Source organism: Grus americana, chromosome 5 (genome assembly GCF_028858705.1).
Source record: "Grus americana isolate bGruAme1 chromosome 5, bGruAme1.mat, whole genome shotgun sequence".
NCBI classification, from domain to species: Eukaryota; Metazoa; Chordata; class Aves; order Gruiformes; family Gruidae; genus Grus; species Grus americana.
Genome location: NC_072856.1, coordinates 21,850,510 through 21,875,791, shown reverse-complemented (window position 1 = coordinate 21,875,791; position 25,282 = coordinate 21,850,510). Strand labels below are relative to the sequence as shown.

Sequence of the window (25,282 nt, the reverse complement as noted above, 5' to 3'; positions counted from 1 at the left end):
TGTACAAAAGACATCTTTTCTAAATTTGCACTTTGCCTCTCTTCTCATCGTCATAGCTGCTTGCTCTCAGCGTGGTGTTGGTGGATACCACATGCAGTGTGGCATAGTAATAACAAGAAATAAGCTACTAGGGGAAATTATTCAAAATCAGTTTGCAAATGAGGTGATGAATGTAGAGAGTGACTTGGAGGTGGGGGCTTCAGAGGAAAAGGCCAGTTCTTTTTTCCTTCTTGGAGCTGTGAAACTTTCAAGTGCTGGGGGTGTTGAAGGGACTTTCCCAGTAGTAGCACAGAAATTTCACTCTCCCTTTACTTCCTCTCCCAGCAAATGTGTCCTCCCTCCATCCCTAATCTCTTGGAGCTCCCACCCCCAAACCATCTTCGCACAATTCTGGCCCCCCTGTAAGGAATAAGAGTTTTGTCACCCCTCCCACACAGCTGGAACTGAACCCCAAGGAACAGCCCAGCGCAGCACTTTTCCTGCCACCTTTTTGTCCTTTTCCCCTCCACAGAGGAAAACTAGTCAATACCTATGGTTACTCAAAGGATTTGTACTTGACTGATCAAATCTCTTGCAACCGGAGAAGTCAGAACCTTGAACTGTTTAATAAGGCTAAGAAATAGCTACTGGCTAATGGCCTAATATAGCATAAAGTAAACCCATTAACTGCTGGCTTACAATATATCCTGGCATCTGTGTATGCTGAGGCAGAACACAGTTGTCAGAAGATTTAATTTCTTTCTTTCATTTACAGAAAAAATAATCAGGACCTGCCCTAACCAGGATGATATACTGACCTCTGTCCCTGCCCAGCATTGTTTCTACATGCTAAAGAGACACTTGGTAATTGTCTTCTAGTAATATTCCTGGCAACATACTTCGAACTACTTAGTACAGAGGCTGCTGTTGTTGCTGACAACAAACAAAAGACATCCCTATTGCATGAAAAACATTATGCAGAAATATAATTTTGGAACTGATGTTGTGGAAAGGATTTAAAACATCCACACAGGTAGAAATGACAGCCACATGTCCTTTCTCTGCTTTAGTCAAACATTCTTGCAAGATCTTCAAGAAAATACAGGTGAAACAATCACCCCAGATTGTTTGATGAAAATATTACATTCTCATAAAACATATAATCCCTCTCTTAAATATGCTTACTGCTTTAGACAATATTTCCATGAGGGAGGTGGTCTGGATTACATTTATTTAAAACTGTTCAAGACAGAGGAATAACACAAGCTGATCACAGGGTCTGTTATACGTCCAGCCTGGTGTCCTCAGCATTTTTAGGAGAGATCCTCATTCTTCCCAGGCACCAAGGGTAGACCAACACCCAACTTGTTTGTCAGCACCCTGAAGGAAGGGCTGGATCTTGCTGGGCACTGTGCTCTCCCAAATGCTATTGTTTCAGTAAGCCAGGAATAGTTACCAAGATCTTACTGGGTTGATCTTAAATTGGACTAAGTTGTCTACTTCTAGGGGGAAGCTGAGTTAATCGCTAAGTCCCAGAGCATCTGGGGAGCCTATGGCAGGCTGGCAGAGCAGACAAGGTCACACAGCATTCAGCTGAGCCTGGCTTAGATTTTGCAAGCAGAAAAAATGACCCCTGGTTCACCAGTACTAAACATGACTATCCCGCTGAATACTTCTCTCCCACTAATAATGCCGGTCTTACTTTTTATCCTCAATGTGGAATCAAGTTTATTTTTGGAAGCTTATTTTGCAGTTCAATGTGGGTTTAGCAATACTATTTCTAGTTACAATTGAGAGAAGATACTGTCTTTCATTTTGATTAATCTGTTAAATAAATATGCAAATATATCAAGTGCTCCATATAAAAAATACATACAACAAACAATCCCTCAAATAATAAAACCAAGATTAATAAAAATATGTACTATATTATACATATGAAATGGCCATCTAGTTTTGAAACTATAATGAAACTTAATTACACATAAATCACATGACAATCTAAAATGAATCAGCATATATAAAATAATGGCATTGCCTCTGAAAAGAAAACTTGACCATCTCCTTATTTAAAAATATAAAAAGCCAACCAACGTTGTCTGTGCATTTATAACTACTGACATTACATAAATTAGGAAGGAGTTTGTGGATTTCTCCATTAAACATTTGAATAGGGAGATGAATAACAGGCTTTTTTCTTTTTTTAAATAAAAATTTAGCCTTCAAGACAATGAAATATCTCCTTTTGATTGAGAACTATGTTCAATTAGGATTTAAAGAGAGGAATAATTCTTACTCTGGATCTCCATACTTAGTGAAATGGGTACATAACACCAGTTTAAACACAGCCTTCAACAGATCATTTTGATTTATAATGATAAATAGAAAAGCTTGCTTTAAAACATTACAGAAAACAAACAAAAATCAATGCACAGAGTCAACAGGCTTCCAACTACACAGTTCAGTATTAAAATACATGAAAGGACTGAGAAGTTTAACAGTGGACCACAAGTATTAAGTGTAAATCACCTTGACCCTATTAGCTTCAAGCTTGTTTGAACACCTTTGGATCACAGCTGTGTTACTGTTCATAGATGAAACATACTGACCTACATAAAGTCAGAAAACATCCTATGTGTACTGTAAAATCACACCCCATCATGGGACCTTTTGCCCAGGTGTAAATTGCCCCTAAGGAGATCTGCCTGCAGATACCAGGGCACTGAGCAACTTGATGAAACACATGGGAAAATGCTGAAGGGCTGTGACTGAGAAATACAATCAACAGTATTGTGCTTTATGTTCCAGCAAAGATCAGTGCTAGCTAATGTTCATATTTAGCCAGCTGAATACTCATCCTCCAAATTGCTTCAGATGGAGAGCATAACATAACATGCTTTAGCAGAACAGTTTCAAAGACAGGTGCTATGGTCAGGAACCGGAACACTTGAATAACCTTGCTACAGGACATTCCCCATCCCACAACTGACACAGACCACTGCTTGCAATCACCTTAGATTTTTTTATACTTGCATGTTTTTGAGGCAGCCCAGTTAGGAGTTATCATTGTCCCTCCATTCCAATATTCTTTCTAAAAATGGCACAGACCACTGGTAGTAAATATTTTTTTTCTGACAATTCATGTCAATATAATGCACAGCATCATAGCTTAATACAAATATTTTACATAACAGACACATAAGGACAAAACAAAAGCATATAACAATGCAGCTGCAGCTAGTTTACTATATTACATGGCTGGGAGAGTTTCCTTTAATTTTCTTTGATCTTTTCTGTAGAATTAGAACTTCTGGTACCAATAAGCAAGCAATGTTTCTTTTGGTATTTTTAAAAAGCAGAGGGAAAATGTGGATGAAAGAATTCAGAGGAAGTGAGTGAGATCATAGAAAGGCAACTTTCAATATATCAGCAAACTGGTGTAACATAATAGTTACAGGGGAAACAAGTTTTACTAGGCTCAGCATCTCCTAAGTAAAATGGAGTAGAAGAAGATAGAAACTTATTCTTCAGGAATAAAATACTGTCATCTTCCCTCATGATCTCCAATTGCTTGTTGTGCACGTGTGAAAGAGCTGGGATTATTCTGTTTTATTCATTATCCTAACTGACTCATTAAAAATGTGTACAAAATGTGACAAATGAAGGAGGGAGGGAGAAGAGCAATGAACACCTCAGAAGCTCAAGGATAACTGTACAGATTGTTAGGACAATAAAGTATAGAACTTTATTATGTATCATCTCATGTTTTCATGTCTTTATTCCCCCTCCCAAGAAGACTTCTTGTATGCCCATAGACATCTAAAGATAGAGAGAAGTAAGTTTTGTCCTTCTGGGTTCCCCTCATTGCAGACCAAGCCATAAATCATTATAAAATGTCACTTTTTGTTTATACTGGCAGACTCTGAATGTACCTACTGCTCTTCCTGGCTGGAAGGCATTTCTGAAGGATGCTGATGTTTTAGACATTGTATAGCAGGCCTTTTTGGTTTAAACTTGGTTTTTGCTCTTGACATTTGTTCCTCACTTACTCTTGTACCATGGCAAGTTTAGTACCTTAAATGCCTGTAAGATGGAGTGACTGGATACTTCTGTAGCTCCACAGAGTGAAGACCCTCCATCTGGGGAACAATGACATAAACTTGGATCCCTCCTAACACCCAGGACACAGGGAACATCCTCTGTGTAAGAACTAGGAACCTAAAATCTTATGCAGCTCTTGGGGGCTTATTTCAGAAAGCAAATGTCAATTTTGTAATTCAGACATCATTTTAAAGTGATTAAAAATGAAGAAAACATGTTTACTTATGTTCAAAAGACATCAGTAGCACAGTGCATCTGTGAAATCCTGTCCAAGTTCCATGTGATTTTGATTTTCCCAGCTCTGATCTACTTAGCAACTTGGTACCATTATACTCCACTCTTCATGTCAAGCTCCTGATGATGCTGTGTTTCATTAATGGTCAGGAATTCATCACATGCTCCTGTTCGGTCATTTGACTGTTCTTTATGAACCAAGTGCACCATTTCTTGTGATTTGCTGGCATCTCCATTTAATCCACTTGTCTTCCTGTCCTCCACTGCCCCTTTGCCATTGTTAATCACTAGCTTTTTCTTCTGCCCACATCTAAAAAGAAAATAAATTCTATAAATGGAGACTAACAGAAATAAGAAAAAAATTGAAAGTCAATATTTAGGAAAAGGTGCCTGGAATGTGAAACTTTGTCTGCCAGTGCACACTTGTACAATGCAAAGTGTAAAGTTCCTCCATATTGCATATTTTATTTTTGAAAGCATCCACCATTACATGCATAAAATTTGACAGGAGCTCACTTACTTGATTTGTATCTATTGTTACTACAGATAGGAATAACATTCATTACTGAAAGCTAGAAAAGATTTTCTAACATTTGGGTATATCCACATTTATGAACTTTGCATATATCCCACTATAAGGACAGGGTCATTCTAAATCCAGACTTGGGACCGCACCTTTGAAAATGCTCACATTCTTCAGATGGCAGAAAATTTGGATCAAGCTCTCACTTCATTATACAAAATAACTTTTACCTTCTTTGTATTGTGATATTTAATCACGTCTGGCCTAGAAATCTGCCAATGGCAAGGAAATACAGAGAACTACTCTTGCTACTATCAACAGCATAGCTCATTATGATATTAAGGTAGGAAATAGCTACTGTGCTTTTAAAATTACACTCACTGCAGTGCTGTCCAATAAACTCTATATGTAGTTCTAAATGAATACACAGTCCTAAAGAGTCACCAGTTCAAACTGGTGCATGCTGGTCAACGTGGGCTGGGTATTCTTCAGAGTAGTAAAAAAGTACTAGTTACACAGCTGTCAGATTTGCCCCAGGCTGTTAAGATGATTCTCTGGTCACATGGTGCTGAATATCCTACTTGTCCTCAAACAGCCTTGTGCAAACTGAATATACAAAGCACAGCTCTCTTAGGAGGGACAATGTCTCTGTGAAGTTGTACTTCAAAATGCTTTCTTCGTAATTAAGCATTTTTTACCTGAATTTGGTAGTTCAATTATGCTATTATCCTCCTGAAATATTACTTTTTTCATGCTTACTGACCGATAGGTAAGGGTTATTTTACCCAAAGCAGCTCAGTTCACTGTGCTAATGTTACATGCACTCTTGGGAATGATTCCTGCTCTGCAGCCATGAAATGCCAGAAGAGGCAGGTGAGGAGCTGAGGAGGTCCCACAGCCTGTCGAAAGAGCAGCTCAGAGTGTCTTTCCTGACGTGATGGTCAGGTTGGGCAGCATCTTCTGTTGGACCCTGGAAGCAGATCCTAACAGGTTTTACAACAGGCACAAGATGCTGGCAGTTTTCTATGCCAGAAGAAGAATAACTAGCTAACTAACTAACTAGAACCACACTGAACCTTGGCCATTTCGGTTTTTGGTTAAGGTAAGTTATGTCAACATCAATTTATGGGGAAAAAAAAAAAGGGAAATACCATAGCCAAGCAATTTGCTATTTACTGATTGCTTGCTACAATTGCTTGTTTAAAATGCTTGAAGTCTCTGCCATACTGACCTCCTAACTCGAAGGCTAAATCTATTGATTTCTGAATCAGGAAGTTAACTACCTTGAAACTAAGGCCTACACTTCATAAGGCTTTTTCAGACAACTCGAATGAGATTAAAAATGGAGATGCTGCAGTTAGCATTCATTTAAAAAACAGCATAACTGACAGCATTATACAAATAAAAGCACAGATCGTTCTCACTTTTTAAATAAATTAATACTTGAAACGTTCTTAACTTACTGGTCAGCTAACACTGAAGTGCTCAATCCTCCTTTATCAGTTATCCAGTTTTCTCATAGCATTGCTGTAATATCACTTTTGGATTAGTTGGCATTCACGTGCAGTATGCTGACTGCACAGCAACTATCTCTCTATGAATTTTCAGCGTATTAGCACTTATCAGAATAGATGAAGAAAGGATTCTAGACTTATTCATGTTATCATTTGGATCTGGCTAAAGTGAAAGAAAAAAAATTCCACTTCTTTCAAGCATAACAGAGTACGTCCTTGTTTCAAAATGTTTTCCTCACAGTGATTCACACATATTATTAGGGTTTAATCCATGGATTCGTACACATACATGCACCCATATGCACTTTCTCTCCTTGCGACTCACTCCCAGCTGCATGGAAGCTCTAAGTAAAAGATAAGTTTTCCATTAATGGTATCCAGGGCATAAATTACAGCTCTGAGATTATTTCATTTCTGTTCCTGTGCTGACTCTGGGTTAAGAGAGAGCAAACAATGGCAGTCTCTACTTTTAAAGGTGTAACAGAGTAACATAGAAATCAAGAAGCCATGCCATTCAGGCTGTGCAATTCCAGAATCACTTAACAGAAAGAAAGTTTTGTGTCTCACCAAATACTTGATAGCTTTCTTATTATTCTTACAGTGGAGTAAATAAAGCTATTGAGTGCTCTTATAGCAATGTTAGAATATATTCCTGTGACTGCCAGCTGTGATACTGCCTTTTGTTTGGAAGGAACAAATTAATCCTGCGACAGTGATTTTCTAATACAGTCCTTCACATGTACTCAGACAACACTGCTAATGGTGGAGGATTGTACTCAGCTCATCCTGTGGTTGCTACTGTTTATGTCCATCTTACATAGTTTTCACTCTCAGTGGACAAGATTTTCCTATTAATAATAGGTAGATAATAATTAATTGTCTGTGATCTATATACAGTTAATTTCTATCTGCAAGTAAAGACCAAACGGTTTATACAGCTACTGACTTCATGTGGTTCTACATGAGTGTGAAGGCTGATGTGTGACCTGTGCAGGACACGGTTGCCTGGGCCCTCACACCCCAAGTCACAGAACTTTGCAGAGGAAGTTCTTCCCTGTGTTATGCTACTCTGCTCTTTCACAAAGCTTTGAAGCCTCTTGATGAAGAAAATAGCAAGGCAGTGTGTTTTGAAATAGTAAAGGGGCTACCTTACCTTCTTCGACTGTTCACAGCAATGCACACTGCAAGAATCAATGCAAGTGCCACAAGAGCAGCAACTACAATCAGCCATTCTGTGGAGAGAGTTGAGGGAGGGGAGGAGAACATGTTAACGTAGCTAATGTAGTTTTGCTGTTTAGCGGAACTGTAAGAACACTAACCCTTTTGCGTTCTTTATACTGTTAGACTTTTTTCCTAGCTTACATGAATCTGTGTTTGTTTTACAAAGTGCTTCTGTGCAAATCAAATACTTTTTCATAATTCAGCAGTATGCAGGCCAACTCAGACAAGATACCACATCACTGTTAGCACCTATAAGCGCTGTACTGTGGTGGGCATAGGTCAAGAGGAGTTGTATTACTGATTTACTCCAAGAGCAAAAGAAAAGGCTTAGCAATGATACACCTGCAGGCACAGGCACAAAAGCAGGATGACTTTCAGGTAGAGTGAAATGTTAATTGTTAATTTTTTTCAGTTAAGATCTTACTTTAAAGAGTGTTTCTGGGGCAAGCTCTAAAAAAAAAAAAAAAAAAAGGGAATTACTAAACTGGAAGGGATCCTAAGAGGTCATATCAGCTATATTTCACTCCACTGAAACAGGGTCAATAAGAAGATGGCTGAGGAGTATTCCATTTGCTCTTCACATTTTTAGTAAAGGAGATTTCACAACCTTCCCAATAGCCTATTCTTTATGCTATACTACCATTATAGGCAGAGATCCTCTCCTAAGAGCTAACTCCTTTATTTTGTTTGTTTGAAACAAGTCTCCCTTGTTGAACAAGTCTCCTACATTTCATTTGAAACAAATTACTTATTCTAATTAGTTAGTTATTATTACTCCATGGTGAAAAACTGATAAGCATTCTTTTTGTACCATACTCTTCTCATATCTCCTTTCGTTTTTCTTTGAAAATGATGAGTTCTTCAAAAGGTGCTTCAAAGTTTACCTTTCCAAAATTTGTTTTTGTGCTCTTCTCTTTCTTTTTTTTTTTGGGTGGGGTGCTGTTTTTGTTTTTGTTTTTGTTTTTGTTTTTGTTTTTGTTTTCTATGTGATTAATGCAATGCCTTAAACTGAACACAGAGCTTCAGCTTTGGATTTGCTAGGCTTAAACAGAGTGTGATAATTACTTTCTCTGTTACAAAAATGACGCTACATGTCCCAGAATATATTTGCATTCTTTTGCAATTGTGTAATAGTATTGGATTCTTTCTATTCCATTTTAATCTGCAAGTCCTATCCTGCAACACTCGTCTCAGCTATTGTTTTCACTGAACAATCTGATGGATATGATATGATGCATATGATATGATGGATATGATACTTATATATGTCTTCACTGAATTTTGTCTGATTTCAAATCAATTTATAAAGGTTATTTGGATCTCAGCCCCATTGTCCAAACGCATAATTTCTCTCATCTTGATATTGTCTGAAAATTATGAGTTACAATATGCTCCATTTTTCTGACTACTAGTGAAAATGCTGAATATTATCTGATTCAGACCAAAGCATGAACAACTGTACCTGACCTATATTTTCATCTCTTACTTCAGTTCATATTAATACAATTCTGTGCTTAAAGTGTTAAAACATATGACTTCAAAAACCTACCTGGTACCTGGGCCGACCTTGGTTGTGAAACTATTTTTGTTGTTGTGGTGTCTCCAGAGGAAGTAGTGGATTCATAATGTCCCTTGTGTGGTCCTTGATTACCATGTATAGTGGAGGTAGATCCTAAAGGACAAAACCATCAATTAGGCCAAATATGCTTAGTGAATATTTAACAGCAAGGTACAAAGTCTATGACTTTCACAATTAAAAATCATTTTCTAGAAGGTTCATGCTGAGGTCATTAAAAAGCATTTATACTGAAAACTATTACATAGACCATAATCATCACAGTCATCTGAACTATGGCTAGTTTTAGTATTTTGAATAACAAAATTCATGGTTTTCCCCTCTTGTCTCTCTCATATATTTCAGTTTTGGTTGTGCTATACTTTCATGAATCAAAATGCAATTATAATTGCCTAGAACTTTTCTGGGGAAAATGTAAAGACATGTGAGTGTTGGCAACTTTTTGTCATGCAAGTCAAACATCTTCTCTGTTCCATGGGGAACAGAGAGTGACAAAAGAAGAGACAGAGAGGAGAAAAAAAAACCCCAACCTTTTAATTTAAACATTAAATGACCAATATGGAGACATTTTGAAACTTTTAATTTTATTCCTACACAGGATAAAACTGAATTTCTAAAACTCTAATGCTTTCATAAAATAGAAGGATAGTTCTCTGAATGGTTTTAAATTTGATAGCTATGTATAGAGTGGGGCTTTAAAAATTAAAAATATTTTTTCTAATAGAAAAAATTGTTGATCCCCTTGTCCTTTTTATTAAATTGTGTAATTTTGTTCTAAGATGGTATTAGATCTTAAATCAAAATGCATACTTCCAGTCTCACATATTTCCTATGCTGGCCATACTGCTTGAACTTTTATGCAATTACATTTCTGGCCCACACTGTGCTGTATGGGGATTCCCAAGTCTAAAATTATCAGCAGACTACATATAAAGTGATTTCATTTGGGACTACTACTTCATTATCACTAAACAAAAAAAAAAAAAAAAATTACAGATCTCAACCTCTCTAAATTCTTCCAGACTCTAATAAAGCAAATTAAGCACTTAGTCTTATTAGCTGTAAAGATCTTTTTCTTTAACACACATTGTAACTCATTTCTAGCCAGCATTTCTGATCTCATTTTCTAATAGCAGCTGGCAAATACAAAACTGAGAAGCAAGTTTTTTCCCTATGCTAAGCTTAGCCAGCAAGTAGTTCATCACTCTTCCAGATGTTTTCATTATTTTTATCAACAAGATAATATCTTGTGCTATCTCACCACAAAGGACAGAGCACTAATTCAGCAACTAAGGATCCTGATCTAGCCTCCAAGAAAGCTGACCAAGAGGAATATACTCACTTGTCTACCTCACATCTTAGCAGATTTTTTTTTTTAAGGTGCTTTATATCATCCTTGAGAAATGCCAGAGCTTTTCCACCACAAAGCCTCTTAGAAAGGCATGCTGACATTTATTAAAATTCGTGGGCTTAGGGGACTGCTATATTCGCCCTCCCCCTCCCTTGAGCACTGAGAATAAGAAGCTGGACTCAGTCATGTCTCCTGCTCTTCAGGCTCTGGGGAGGTGCTTACAAGTGGTAGGGAGGGATCCTCAAAAGCTCTCTACTTTTCATTTTGATGACATACTAGGGTTTTTTTCTTTTTGACAGTTATTTTCTGGGTTCCTTTAGTGGGATGATTTGTTATTCCATGGACACTTGGACAACATATCAGTCATTAATGTGATGTCAGACCACAGCTTAAACATTGCTGTACAGAAAAAGCAAGTGAAAGAAAGTAGTATAGTACATCAAGCTATTCATTTGTTCAGAGCAAGACTTTAATCATAGTTAACTATAGCCAATACATACTTGAATATTTCCATTCCATTACAACTATATGGGGCAACATTACAAATGAATATACCCTTCAATAAATAATGCATTGATCACCTTGAAAATGATCTTCAAACCAGTTCTTACAAGTTTTATGTGCTCAAAACAGAAAGGTAGCAAACATTTTTTTCATAATGTGTAATGTCTGCATATAAAATTGAGGAGGCAGCTTGGCTTGATAAAGTGAATAGGGTAGCAAAAGTCAAGAAATGAATTTGTTGTAGTAGGAAACCATTATTAAAAATAGATTTATCTTTCCAATAAAATTCTATCAAATACTTATTTTGCATGTATATTGCTGTGCCTATGTCAAAATACTGTAAGTCAGGTAATTTTGATAGGGTTGATTTTAATGGCCTTATATAAAATTCTGAGAAAAAAAGTAGGCCAAATTTTACCTGAAAATGTGTTAACATTAATTGATTAATTAATAGCAGAATTATCTTTAAAGAGTTTGCTGTGTAATGCTATAAAAATATAAGTACATAATCCTGCTTACGTGCAAATGTTGTCCACATTCCTGGGATGGTTCCACTAACTTCCAAGCAAGTGTAAATCCAAAATAGTATTTGGATTAGTGTGCGTGATAAGTAGCATTTGGAAAAAACCTTACTGTTAGGATGATTATTTGTATGGAAACTGCATTTGGGAATAAGGAAGTCCCTTCATTTCCTGTACTGTTAACATGCGACCACACACATACAAAAAGAAAGGCTATATGTAGTGTAGTAATTAAACACTGTTACTATTAACTGCACTAACTGTATCAGAAGAATAACCCTTTAAGAAAAAATTTTCACAAATGAAATGTCAGTTATAGCCAGCTAACAAAGATATAATTAATTACTGACATTTTAAAAGCAGGTTATAAACAATAATAAAACCAAAGAGGAAATCATAATATGACAGTAATTTACATTAAGGTTAGTACACACATATTTGGACAACTGCCATTGTCCAAAATAGTAACTGACTGAAGGATAAATGAAAATGCTGCTAATTTGTAGTTCTTACTAGTAGGAAGAGGGGTCTGCAATTGGTTAAGATGATCTTCGATGTCTGGAAAAACTCCAGGTATCCAACTGATATGTGAACCATCTGTGGTGGTTGCTCGTGCACTTTCACTTCCAGGTAGAGTGCCAGGTGCCAGTGGCTCCTTGGGTTCTTTCTCTTGGTTAACATCAGCCACGGACTCTGTGACTGCCATGATGATGGCATGATCAGCTTTAAAAGTGAGTGCTCACAGAACCACCACCCACATTATTTCCCTCTTTCCTGTACCCACAGCAAGCCAGAAAGCACACCCATCTTCCTCATTCAAAGCACAGAAGGAGAGAAGATGTGAAGGCCTCCCCTTCTTCTTCCACAGTGTCACTGGCTTCTGAGAGACCCTTAAGCACCACATGCATGCTTATCATGTTGGAGGGAGATGTTGGCTACATATACAGATCCCAGTGACAGATGGAGAGGGAAGACCTTCAGAAGAAGAGATCACAGCAGCAACAACCTGACCCTGTAACTCAGGAGTGAGCAGCTGTACTGCAGCCAGATCTGTGGTGGTCTTGCTGGCAAGCCACTGTGAGGAGGAGTAAGGAACTGAAAGCAGAATTTATGGGACATAATTCTTCTATGACTGCCCTGCCCTCACCACCAGGACAGCACTCCCTGGTGATGGTGCCGCTGCTGAGTCACAGGAGCAAGCCATCTGATTAACCCACCAGAGCACTGCCACCACACCAGTCATGGTGCCAAAGCATATCAAGCCTGATCCCACCGATGCACAAGAAAAGAAGGTGGGGCTGGAGATTCAGAATCACCAAAGTGTGTGTCCTGCGAACAGTCAGGAGAAACATGCTGCAGTAAAGGACAGAAACCACCAAGTGTGCCTTATCCAGAAGATAATTCTATCAACACCACAGATCCCACCACAGATTTTTGCACTGCAAGTCCATGACAAAAATGCAGACCCCCAGATGAGAAAGATAAGGAAAGGAGTCAATTTCAGAAGAAATAATGTCTCATTTCTCACCAGGCATGAGAAATGAGTATGATCCATTATTCTTACTGGTACCCGTCAGAGGAGAGTCATCACCAGCTTTGTTCATACTGGCTGTGGTGCTGTGAAGGACCTCATCCCTAGGGGTGTCTGTGGGATGTGTGATGACTTCAGTGCCCTGTCCTGGTTCATTATCTGAAGGCAGAGGTGGCTGAGTTGGGTCTTCGTGATGGGCACCGTCAGGAGAGGCAACAGATGTTACCATGATGCGAGGTGCCCACGTTTCTTGGGTTATATCTTCTGGTTTCAGAACATCAGTGGAGGCTGTGACTGTTGTGATGATGACTAAGTTAACTTCAAAGACGTTTACAAAACCGCACCTTACATATTTTTCTGTCTTTATTTTATTTAACAAGCTCTATCTTTTTTTTTTTAGCCTATGTAGAATACACAGTGAGAAAAAATACCACAAGCAAAGATTTTCTCCATATGTCACATTATTTTTGGTTTGTTTGTTCCTTCACTAATAGCCTATTAATCACTTTAATAGCTGCTTATTCATTTCCTAAATGTATTAATTTAGGATTTAATGTATTAAAGGATGTAAAGACTTTCCAAAGAGTAGGTATCAGCCACTCAGATCTGACTATTTGAGATAGAAAATATCGTGTTAAAAAAATGTCTTTTTGAGTTTTATTTAGGCATCTCTCTTTTTCCATGGGATGATTGTAACAATGTGTGCTGGTCTCCAAAGACAGGAATTTAAAATTAAATCAAATGGAAAATTAAGGAATGAAATTATTTAATTAACATCCTTCACACATCATTCTGGCAGTGCTAAGACTGCTGCTAATGCAAAGCATTAAGGGTATCAGAAAAGCTTGCTAAGAAATAGGCATAGTTTAAGTAAATGCACTTTCAGAATTTCCAAGTGCTCCAAAATATTACCTGACTAATAAAGGTTAATAGTCATTCAAAATTACACCACCGAAAGTTAACATCACTAAGAAAAATGAGAAGCCAAAAGATCCATTTCCAAACAACAGTAGCCTAAAGTGTTAGTTTTGAAAATACCTACTAAACACTTTTTAGAAGGGAGGAAAAAAAAAAAATTATTTTCAGAAAAATATAAGTAATCTTGTTACATAGGAATAAGATTAGAATGACTTGATTGAAAACATTTGAATAAATTGTGAAATCATACTTGGTTTTTCATATTTGCAATTAGTCTGTCAAACCACATAAAGCTTAACAGACTGATGAAAATGAACTGTGAAGCTTTGTAGAATCTCTTCCGTATTTAGAAAACAGGAAGAGGAAGTAGAGAAAAGAACTGTATTTTAATCTACACAATTGTTGTTTTTCATAGCTCTTTAGCAAATCCTAAGTGTTGTGGATTAAATAAACCTGATAAAAATGGATTTTGAAGAAGAAAAGGGAAAGCATAAATGCTAATTTTTACTTAGGGTTTTTGGAGTGGTTTTTTGGTTTTTGTTTTTGTTTTTGGTTTGTTTTTGGTTTTTTTTTAGAAAATGCAAGAAAGATGCAAAGATTTCTGCACAACTATGATAACATAAAAATCCATTATTAAACAATAAAAATATTAGAATAAAAAAAGCAATATTGTGATTGGGGATAATTTTAGTTGGGTAACATGCAAACCTTAGGAATTGAAGTTAGAACCTTGCAGAACTACATGAACAAACAGTAGTAAGTTATTTCAAAGTTTACAGTATTAAAAGAATCTGTGGCAGCACCAAGAGAAAAACAATCAGATATGACAAACTGTTTTTAAATCTATGATTCATTAACATTACCCACCACCCCCACAAAGCAACTGCTTTCTCAGTATCACCTTTTACTAAAATTAAACCTGAGAAAAGCTGGGGGACATAAGAAACAGTGGACCAAGGGAAAAACCGTCATTAACAAATTGCAATTCTTGTTGGGATGTTCACGTGCAACAAAATCTTAAAAACGTTTGCAATGCAAGATCACAACAAGAATGTAGACAACCAGGATGAGAAAGAGAGAGAAAAGACTCAATTTCAGAAGAAATTATGTCTCGTTTCACACCAGGAAAGAGAAATGAGTGTGATCCATTATTCTTACTGGTCAGACATTTTAATTTGCTATTCTCATCCACTTTTTTAGTTAATCCAAAAGATTCTCAAGGACAGTGGGCACAGGAAAAGGATATAGAGACAGCCATCGGGAGAATTCCCTGACCTGCATACCAGGCTGACCACAGATCCTCAGCTTCACTGTCAAGTGCTGCTACAGGGTATTTTATGTTACAGATATTAGTACTGATCATAAAGAACCCCTTCTAGAGGCATTGATTCGCCTTTGTTGCTCAAGACTCTGTAAGTGATGACAAGTTACAGAAAATGCTGCTAATTTGTAGTTCTTACTAGTAGGAAGAGGGGTCTGCAATTGGTTAAGATGATCTTCGATGTCTGGAAAAACTCCAGGTATCCAACTGATATGTGAACCATCTGTGGTGGTTGCTCGTGCACTTTCACTTCCAGGTAGAGTGCCAGGTGCCAGTGGCTCCTTGGGTTCTTTCTCTTGGTTAACATCAGCCACGGACTCTGTGACTGCCATGATGATGGCATGATCAGCTTTAAAAGTGAGTGCTCACAGAACCACCACCCACATTATTTCCCTCTTTCCTGTACCCACAGCAAGCCAGAAAGCACACCCATCTTCCTCATTCAAAGCACAGAAGGAGAGAAGATGTGAAGGCCTCCCCTTCTTCTTCCACAGTGTCACTGGCTTCTGAGAGACCCTTAAGCACCACATGCATGCTTATCATGTTGGAGGGAGATGTTGGCTACATATACAGATCCCAGTGACAGATGGAGAGGGAAGACCTTCAGAAGAAGAGATCACAGCAGCAACAACCTGACCCTGTAACTCAGGAGTGAGCAGCTGTACTGCAGCCAGATCTGTGGTGGTCTTGCTGGCAAGCCACTGTGAGGAGGAGTAAGGAACTGAAAGCAGAATTTATGGGACATAATTCTTCTATGACTGCCCTGCCCTCACCACCAGGACAGCACTCCCTGGTGATGGTGCCGCTGCTGAGTCACAGGAGCAAGCCATCTGATTAACCCACCAGAGCACTGCCACCACACCAGTCATGGTGCCAAAGCATTTCAAGCCTGATCCCACCGATGCACAAGAAAAGAAGGTGGGGCTGGAGATTCAGAATCACCAAAGTGTGTGTCCTGCGAACAGTCAGGAGAAACATGCTGCAGTAAAGGACAGAAACCACCAAGTGTGCCTTATCCAGAAGATAATTCTATCAACACCACAGATCCCACCACAGATTTTTGCACTGCAAGTCCATGACAAAAATGCAGACCCCCAGATGAGAAAGATAAGGAAAGGAGTCAATTTCAGAAGAAATAATGTCTTATTTCTCACCAGGCATGAGAAATGAGTATGATCCATTATTCTTACTGGTACCCGTCAGAGGAGAGTCATCACCAGCTTTGTTCATACTGGCTGTGGTGCTGTGAAGGACCTCATCCCTAGGGGTGTCTGTGGGATGTGTGATGACTTCAGTGCCCTGTCCTGGTTCATTATCTGAAGGCAGAGGTGGCTGAGTTGGGTCTTCGTGATGGGCACCGTCAGGAGAGGCAACAGATGTTACCATGATGATTTAATCAGCTATGAATTCCGTAGATGTGCTGTTGTGCCACTCCCATTCCCACCACATTCAAGTCTACTGTTCACTTTAAACCACCACTACCCTTTTCTCACCACAAAAATGGGTAGAGAAGGGAGACCTTCTGTCCTCCCATACATCATCACTGCTCTCTCATTGTACTGATCAGACATTTTCACTTGCTGTTCTATTACACCTTTACTTAATCCTAAAGATTCCCAAAGACAGTGGACACTGGGAAAGGACATAGAGACAGCAGTCAGGAGAATTCCCTGACCTGCATCCCAGGCTGATCATAGAACCTCAGCTTCACAAACATTGTCAAGTGCTACTACAATGTGTTTGGTAATATTGTATAGTATAGTATAGTATTTATATCAGTTATACATTGTACTGCATCACCAGATTTTTAAAGGATGTTGATGAAACACCTGTGGTTGATATCTTAGAGGAATGTGGGCTTAGGGAATGCTGAAGCAATGAGCTACACAAAACTTTTGCTAAAGATTACATTTAATTGAAGTAGATCCACATTATACAGCATCTCAAATAATGTTTATCATATGCTTGCCTTCAGTGGCCTGTATTTGATAATCTGCAAGAGCAGATGATGACTGTTTTAATTTCACTGTTGGCAGTGCGTAGTACAGCACATCAATCATTAACTAGTACACTTGGTACACTCACATGAGTCAATTTTCAGTTATTAGCTTTATAGTATAATTTGATCTTTTATGTTTCAATTGCTTCAACTCATGGAAGAGAGAAGCCTCTCTTTTATTCTACACTATACTTTGTTTTCTTCCCTTCATCACCAGTCTCATATTGTCATAGTTCAAAAGTGGGGTGAGTAGCTATTTTAGATAAATTTTTTAGGTATAATTGTGATATTAACAAAAAAACCCCCCACAAAACCCAGGTCCAATAATGACTTGGAACAGGGGAGTGAACACAGCTCCCAGATATGTGAAAAATACAACAGACATTATTTTTCCATTTAAACATCCACTGTTTCCAACCCTGGTAGATAACTTATCTACCTGATTTCTATAACCCTGGTAGATAGCCTGCTAAAACCTTGTGACTGCATGACACAGAACAAAATGTAGGAGACAGTTATGGGATTAATCTACTATAGGTCTTGACACACAATCCAAAGAGGAGAGAAAACAAACCTCCAGTAACAGGTCTGAAGCATAGAATAGTTAAACCAAATATATAATATAACATCAGAATTGCTCAGATTTATTCACAGAACCTCTCTTATGGCTTCAGAATGCAAAATTATTAGTAAGAAAATCATAAAACTAAACCTTAAGTGTGTCCTGATAATTTACTAAATTGTGACCTGCAATATTACCTGTATGAGAAGATTTCATTTCAGTATCATTTTCACCTGCAACAGTAAATTCATGTTGTTCAATACTCGCAGTGGTATTTGCAGGATTTTGTTCTTGGCTGATCCATCCAGAATGAACACTGTGTAATAGTGGATGTTTGGTTGGTCCTTGACGTTTTTCATTTTCACTTGTAACTAGTGCTGATAAGATGATGATTGAGTCAATAATGATCAAAATACCCACCACCAGTCATATTATTCTCATCTTCATGGTCTACACAACAAAGGTGTTTAGCTTTTGTGTTTTGGCATTTTCTTTTCATTGTTGCGTTTGATGTGAAATGAAAGATGAAAGAAAACAAAAGTCCTTTGGAAACCCTATCGCACAAGAACGTCACCAGGATAGGAAGAGGATTTAAGTGTGCTAGAAACTATCCCAATGGCCAATGGCAGAGAAAAGCTATAGGAGAAGCAGTGGAAGAACACATAGAAACAACAGCTTGCATCTCTAGTTCATATTTATTAATACTAACTTAACTATTGAGTCTGTGTATTCTGGGTTTTTAAAAGTGAAAAAGATGATGAACTTTGTCTTTTGAGTTAATATCTCAATTACACAATTACAAGGCTGGCTCCAAGGAAATTGTCATTTCTTCTGGGACGGGATGAACGAAATAAGTGGGTTCATATATTTGAAGTTGAAAAGCATACTTGTTTTGAACTCAGTAATAATTAAAGCTCTTACTGATAAAATAAATTCATTGTTCATTCTTTAATTTGCTGTTGTTTACATAGCAGAAGGTGCAGTCAGCAATCACCTGAAGTACCGCCACCATAAGAGATTTTCTAATGAACATTAAAGGATACACCAGAAAAAAAAGAGTAGCTGTAACACTAAGATGAGCGTTAGAACCTAGTTTGAAATATATTTTCCTTACATATCAAACATGTCCATGAGTGATATATTAAAGGTAAAGCAAAGGTCTTTAATCAGAACATGCAAAGAATGAGCTGGACCTGTTACATATACAATAAGTCACCAGCTAGAGAAACCTATGCTATTTCCCAAAAAGAGCAAAAGTGAAGGAATAGTTATCTTCACATTCAGGCAATGAAATGTTCCTAAAGAGGGCACTCATGCAAATGTAATTCATTTATTTCAGAACTAAAAGAAAGATATCACAAAAATTATTTCTGGGTGATTGGCACCTGTTCTGATGCCAATTGTACAAACTTTCACTGTTCAAAACAATCTCGGAACCAGAAAGACAGGTATCTATCTATTGAAGGCAGATCATATAAATCCAAAGAACTACCACAGGATGTAGAAAATACTTGTTTTTACACAGGGATAAGAAGGCTTTTCATAAGTCCCAATGAAATGTATTTCTTTTCAATATAATTTAATTCTATGCAATTACAAGGCTGACCCCCAATCCGTTTGTATATAGCTGTGCCTCCAGCTATTCAGTTTTGCACCTCTCCTTAACAGGGTAAAGCTGCGCATTATAGTCAAAACATCCTGAAAATGAAGTTCATATCCAGCTATGCTTTTCAAAAATATTTGTGGGAACTATTTAGGTACAAAGCAAAAATAGCTGGAAAATGCATTCTATAAGCCTTTGCCTACAGAGGTTTTTAGGCTTGAGGTATCTCAGTTGGCTACTGGCACTAACACTGGTAGCAAAATGTTCACATTCATCTGGAGGTAGTATATTATCCTTTGTAGCACAGTTTCATGTATTTGAATCATTAGCTCCCTTTTTTGTCTTTTGTCTTCAGATTTTACAATAGAAATTTTGAAGTGGAAAAAAGGGATTTTATTTTCCTCAACAAGGTGGGTCACCAAATGTTACACTCAGTTTTATTACACTACAGGCAGTGCAAGTTTAAAAATCCCAGAAATGTGAGGAAAAGTGGCAAGTAATGAAGATTAGATGCAAAAGATAGACTTGGAATGACAGATGAATGTTACAAATGCCACCTCTGAGGGCTCTAGTACAAATAACATAAAGGTATTACACTGAACCGAGACTAATGGTATGGGAATTACAACCAGCTGCACCATAACAGTTTTATACTTCACTGAATTATGTCACAAATCTGAATATTATCTGAAATGCTTAATTGCTTTACCCCTGCCAGCAGAACTAGGATACTGCTCCTCTTCATCTGTATAGGCAGGGTTCCAATGATCTTGTGTGGAGATTTCCGGAAGTGTTTCATGTTGCAAGTCCACAGCTGTTAGGACAATGGAGGATTCAATGCTACCCATGCTCTACATCTACCATTATGACTCTGTTGTTACTGTGTGCCATAAAGGTGATGGAAAATGGAAATTCATACATAGCTTAACAGTAGTCTCTCTACTCTTCTTATCAAATCTCATTATATCAAATGTTCTTTTCTTTGCATTGGACGGATGCAAAGTTTCCCAAGAAGAATGGGAAAACAAGAAACAGAAGAATAATGTATAGCAGAAGTAGTGCAAAACCATTACAGTAGTTATAGACATTTAAACTCAAGTTTGAAGAATAATGTTGGGCCTAAAGAATATGGTAGATATCTGAATATATGTAAAAGATGCTTGCTAAGTACTGAAGAAGTACTCAGATTCATGTTAGAATATCCACCACTGAGCTTAAAAACTATGGTCAGCAAAAAAACAAAAGCAGTTAACAGCCACCAGGAAGCCAAAATTAGTCAAGAAAGTTATAAAATAAAATTTCCATAATAGTTTATGATCAGAGACTGTATACATATTCACCCATGGAGCATGCAGACACCACTAGGCCATAGAGGGTAGCTGGAACGCAAGATGCCATGTGGAATAAGTCACCAATGCAGAGTGTCACAGATAAATAAACACCAGAAATACCCAAACTTAGGGAAAATACAAAATACCAAAGCAAGATGACTTGCTCATTTTGTATTTTCTTCTAAAAATGAAGACCACTGCTGAAAAAGCCCAAATACTCCACTATCTTCAGAAAAAAATATGTTTATAAACAGTAATTTATAAAAACTACTTAGTAAATAAGTGCACAGACAAAAGACACATTAAGATGTGCTCAAATTAAATTAAATTAAATTAGAAAAAAAAGGAAAAGATTATTGTCTTTGTAAAAATAAGAGCGTTAGAGTATAGTCATGAATGGCAACATCCATACTGAAAAAAAGCCCCAGGGCTGGGGCCATTCCCTGTTCATAAGGCCAAGTAGCAGACTGTGTGTTTCAGTGACGCACAGCATTTGATCTTCGGATCAAATCTTCAGATGTGGTGGTTTTCTGGTTTTGAGACAAAATTATTTTAGTTATAAATAGCTTTTCTAGTTAAAAAAGAGCTATCAGATGATCACTGTGGGACTATTCACATCAGTAAAATGTATTTTCCTGATGCATGAATGTATTAAAATATCTAAGTTGTAGTATTGGATCATGCCTAAATATCTGAGGTCACAAAACAAATTAGATGATGTTAGAAGAGTGCATGGGAAGAGTGTGGAAGTTAGCAAATATGAGACTGTTTTGCTGATGCTTCCCAATGAAAAGGGCACTTGGGGTTTGGCCTCCCCAAATTGTGCCTGAACATCTTCCTCCACAGGCAGGAAGTCTGCTATTGTATGGATGTAGATTATAAATAATATGAACCAGAATTATTTAACATTGTTTTACCAAAAAAAAAGAAAAAATAGAAAAAAATATAACCTTTCTTTTTCTTGGAAAATCATGACTAAATGCATGCATTCAAATAGGCATGGAACTGAGAAGTTAATTTTAAGTAGTGGGAGAAGAGATATTCATTCTATCCATATGGACCTCATATGATTGTTCCAATCACAAAAGAGACATTTCTGAAGGAACAGTTGACGAGAAGAGCATCCAGTTTTCACACAATATATGTGTGGCAAAGGAGCAAGAATATCGGGTAGGACAGGAAAAAGAAGAAAGAAACCATTTAAGGAGAAATGCAGTTCCTTACTAGTACTTGGAGCATACTCGTCCTTGGCCACACTCCTGTCCCAGCCTGGAAACACTGTTGGGTAAATCATGTCCTCTGAAGAGTCTTCGTCATCTGAACCATTGCCACTTGAGGTCACATCTGCTGTGATGACGTTAAATCTGCCATGAAGCCCTAACCCACAAGGTCTTATGCTGAAGCAGTTATGCTTTCCTGTCTCCCCTACATGCAGCCTTACAATCACAGAGGAGAGTGTACAGCACCATGCTTCCCATGGTCCATACCTTTTCCTGGTTCTTCCACCCACAAGGGATTCACCACTCTGCAATGGCCCTGCTGAAGCCACCCCAACATGGCTCATAGCTACATTTCAGTTCTCCATGCATGCTCTGCAGCACTAACCATACTCTGTTCTCTTCTAGCAGAGTGAGTACAGTGCATTGGCTTGAAAATCTTTCCTTCCTTTCTCCCACAAGTCCTTCTCATCAGAATAGTCTGCTTCTAAATTGCCTCCAAAGAGGAAAAAAATAAAAATCCAAGTACAACCTTATAAAATGACTTACATACTCATCCCTTTCAGACGTGCAGAATACCTCCAAATTAACAATGTAGACCACTGTTCTATCACTACCAAATGTAAAGTCAGTGAGAGATAGCCCAGTACTTTGCTTTTGCACTTCAAACACATGGTAATGAAAAGCAGCACCATATACCACACATTCAACTGTCCCACAGCATGCTTCTGAAGCTTTCTGCCCTGGTGGTCTGGTTATTCAGGCCCTAATCAAAGCGCCCTCTTAGCATGACATTCTTTACCCTCATTTGCTTGCGTGGGTTCTTGTGTCTTTCCAGAATATGACCACCACCAGTGGTTTGAGAATGGATTCCACCAAGCTTGGGTGGTGGCTTTCTCCAGGTTGTCATGATGAGGCCCTGGAACTGTTAGGACATGGTTCATTTAACCAAAATCTTGTTATTATTTCTTGCAAAGCACTTTTCCACCAGCAAAGTCAAGTCCACTAGCACCAGCACCCTGATCATGCTCATGCTACTGAGATGAATGTGAGTACAAGGCGAATGTATGAACCCATGGTATCATTACATTCATCCAACAGCAAAAATATCCAATGCTTTTAAGTATAAGTGAAGTTTGAAACATTCTACTGAAGTATAAGATTGTGTTACCAGCTCTAAAAGTCCAGTAAAGTCAATGAATTCTGCGTAGCATTTTTAAGTGTGACAGATCAAAATATGTACTGTATGTGAAATACACCCCAATATTTTGACAAAAAGTATTCATAGCTAACAGAAGCATGCACACCATAGAAATTGAAATCCCTTAAGCAAGCCAGTTGATAGTTCAACTTTTCTCTTTGCTAAGAAAGTTATTCATCAATAAACTGAGAAGCAGAGTTCACAAGAAGAGCTGCACTTCAAGTCATACACATATTCACCAAAAGAAAGCAAAATCTATTTCAAAATGTTTCTCTGGAAATATTTTTATTCTGAAAATTCCTCACAAGCAATATTTTTAGCAGCATTGAAACCATCTTACTTCTATATCTTGAAGATGAAGAAAAGATATCATGTACTCTTTTTTCATTCAGAAAAAAAAATCTTTAATTAATTTAGAAAAATATCTTGAAGTCTAGAATCAAAGACAGTAGTTTTGATCAATTTTTGTGCAATATGTGAAAGCATTGGAAAATGAAAGACCAAAGAATCAAAGTTCTAATGATCAAACAAAATAAACCCATGTTCTTCTGCAGTAGTTATGGTTTGCTTATCTGTAAACTGCAAATTGTACAAAGTGTATCGACTTAGAACTGCACTTTTTCAAGGCGTAGCTATTTTGACAGCAAACCCTAACAGATTTTGCCTTTCTGAAAGACTGAATAAATATTGTCTCTTCTCACAGTCACTAATTTCTCCCTAAACTTAGTACTACTAGTACTACTCTTGACACTGCTGTCAGAAAATGGGAAACCTGGACATTCAAAATCTGATCTCTGAGTGACAGTCCATCAAACCCCAGGTGGTTTCAGATTTGGAACTTTGGAATGGAACTGTGAACAAAATGACAATGCCAAGAAATGGTTAACAAGAAAATTACTGAATAACAAAATAATTGCCATCTGACTTGCTGTAATCATGGCAAAATTCTGACCTCTACCTGCTTTCCACCACAGGCCTTAGGAGCTCATTTTCTTAAGTGATGAATATGTATTCATGGCTTCCTTCCACATACAAAACACCAATACAGATGTTTTCCTGTCAGATCAGACAAACTATGGACATAAGACTTTTTTTATTGATGATATTTTTTTCAGGGAATGCTCCAAACAAAATAAAAGGAAAATCCACCAGAGCATAAAAACATCTATTATATATGGATGAATAAAATCAGTCGCAGTTACTGTTTGAGTAACTAGATCTGATAATTCAGGGAAGTATCTCCTCGATCAGCAACACAATTTTATGACATCTGATCCATGGCACATCTACAGATGAATCATAACTTGTTAATAACAAAGAGAAAAACTTGTTTCAGCCATGAAAGAAAGTCAATGACAAAGTGCTGGCAGTACATTAATCTGGACCATGAACTTGGTGGAGAACATCACCAATAATGTTCAAAGCCAGAGTGATAATGAAAGGGAATCATCTGAAGTACAAGGAGCTGTGGCAATTGCTCACTTCAAAGCCATTACAAAGAAGTTTTTTGATCCAGTTGGAGACCTTTTCACCAAACTTTAAGTTTACAGATGGTGTGTAGTATAGATGGAGAGCCACTGGTTTTGTGTCTTACATTCACACACTATAGTATTAGATAGATATATTTTTAGCCATCTTTCTGAAGATATATGCCAAATAGTTTTCTTTACTTATTTCTTAATTTTCTACTTTCCTGTCTATGGGATTTTTCTCTGGGAAATTAAATTGTAGACAGGATATTCCAATGAGCCTGCACTGTTGCACAATATAAATAGCAGACATTGGGACATGGTTTTATCTTCTGTTTGTTTGTTCTCCATGTAACTTTCTCCTGTGCTACTGAATATTTGATGACTTCTCATGGAGATGCATAGCTTAGACTTGACTTCTGAAAGGAGTGCTAAATTATTCTGTTGTAATGCAGTAAAATTAAATGAAATGGGTCTGTTTGGCTTTAAAGTAATGCTGTTGAGTAACAGCTAAAGCTATCAGAAAAGCCCAAGTGCAGTACTTTCATAATCTTTTTTTTCCCCAGAGAATCAATGTATCAACCCTAAACTAATAAGCAATCATGC

General features: G+C 37.5%; 1 protein-coding gene across 9 annotated transcripts in view; it reads right to left on the bottom strand.

Moving 5' to 3' along the window:
* Positions 1-1,681: 1,681 nt before the first annotated feature.
* The window catches only part of CD44 (CD44 molecule (Indian blood group)), a 55,949-nt gene continuing 32,348 nt past the window's right edge, over positions 1,682-25,282 (bottom strand). The window contains exons 7-14 of one of the 9 annotated variants that reach the window (XM_054827369.1): positions 22,014-22,136; positions 20,168-20,272; positions 15,434-15,619; positions 13,053-13,349; positions 12,038-12,223; positions 9,122-9,244; positions 7,505-7,583; positions 1,682-4,624 (exon numbers count right to left, since the gene is read on the bottom strand). In XM_054827369.1, the coding sequence (XP_054683344.1) occupies positions 4,408-4,624; positions 7,505-7,583; positions 9,122-9,244; positions 12,038-12,223; positions 13,053-13,349; positions 15,434-15,619; positions 20,168-20,272; positions 22,014-22,136 (1,316 nt within the window). In that variant the 3' untranslated portion in view covers positions 1,682-4,407. Of the gene's footprint in view, positions 4,625-7,504; positions 7,584-9,121; positions 9,245-10,298; positions 10,899-12,037; positions 12,224-13,052; positions 13,350-15,433; positions 15,620-16,448; positions 18,233-20,167; positions 20,273-22,013; positions 22,137-25,282 lie in introns of those variants that run through there. The other 8 variants (XM_054827370.1, XM_054827373.1, XM_054827371.1 and 5 more) reach the window with 8 other exon arrangements.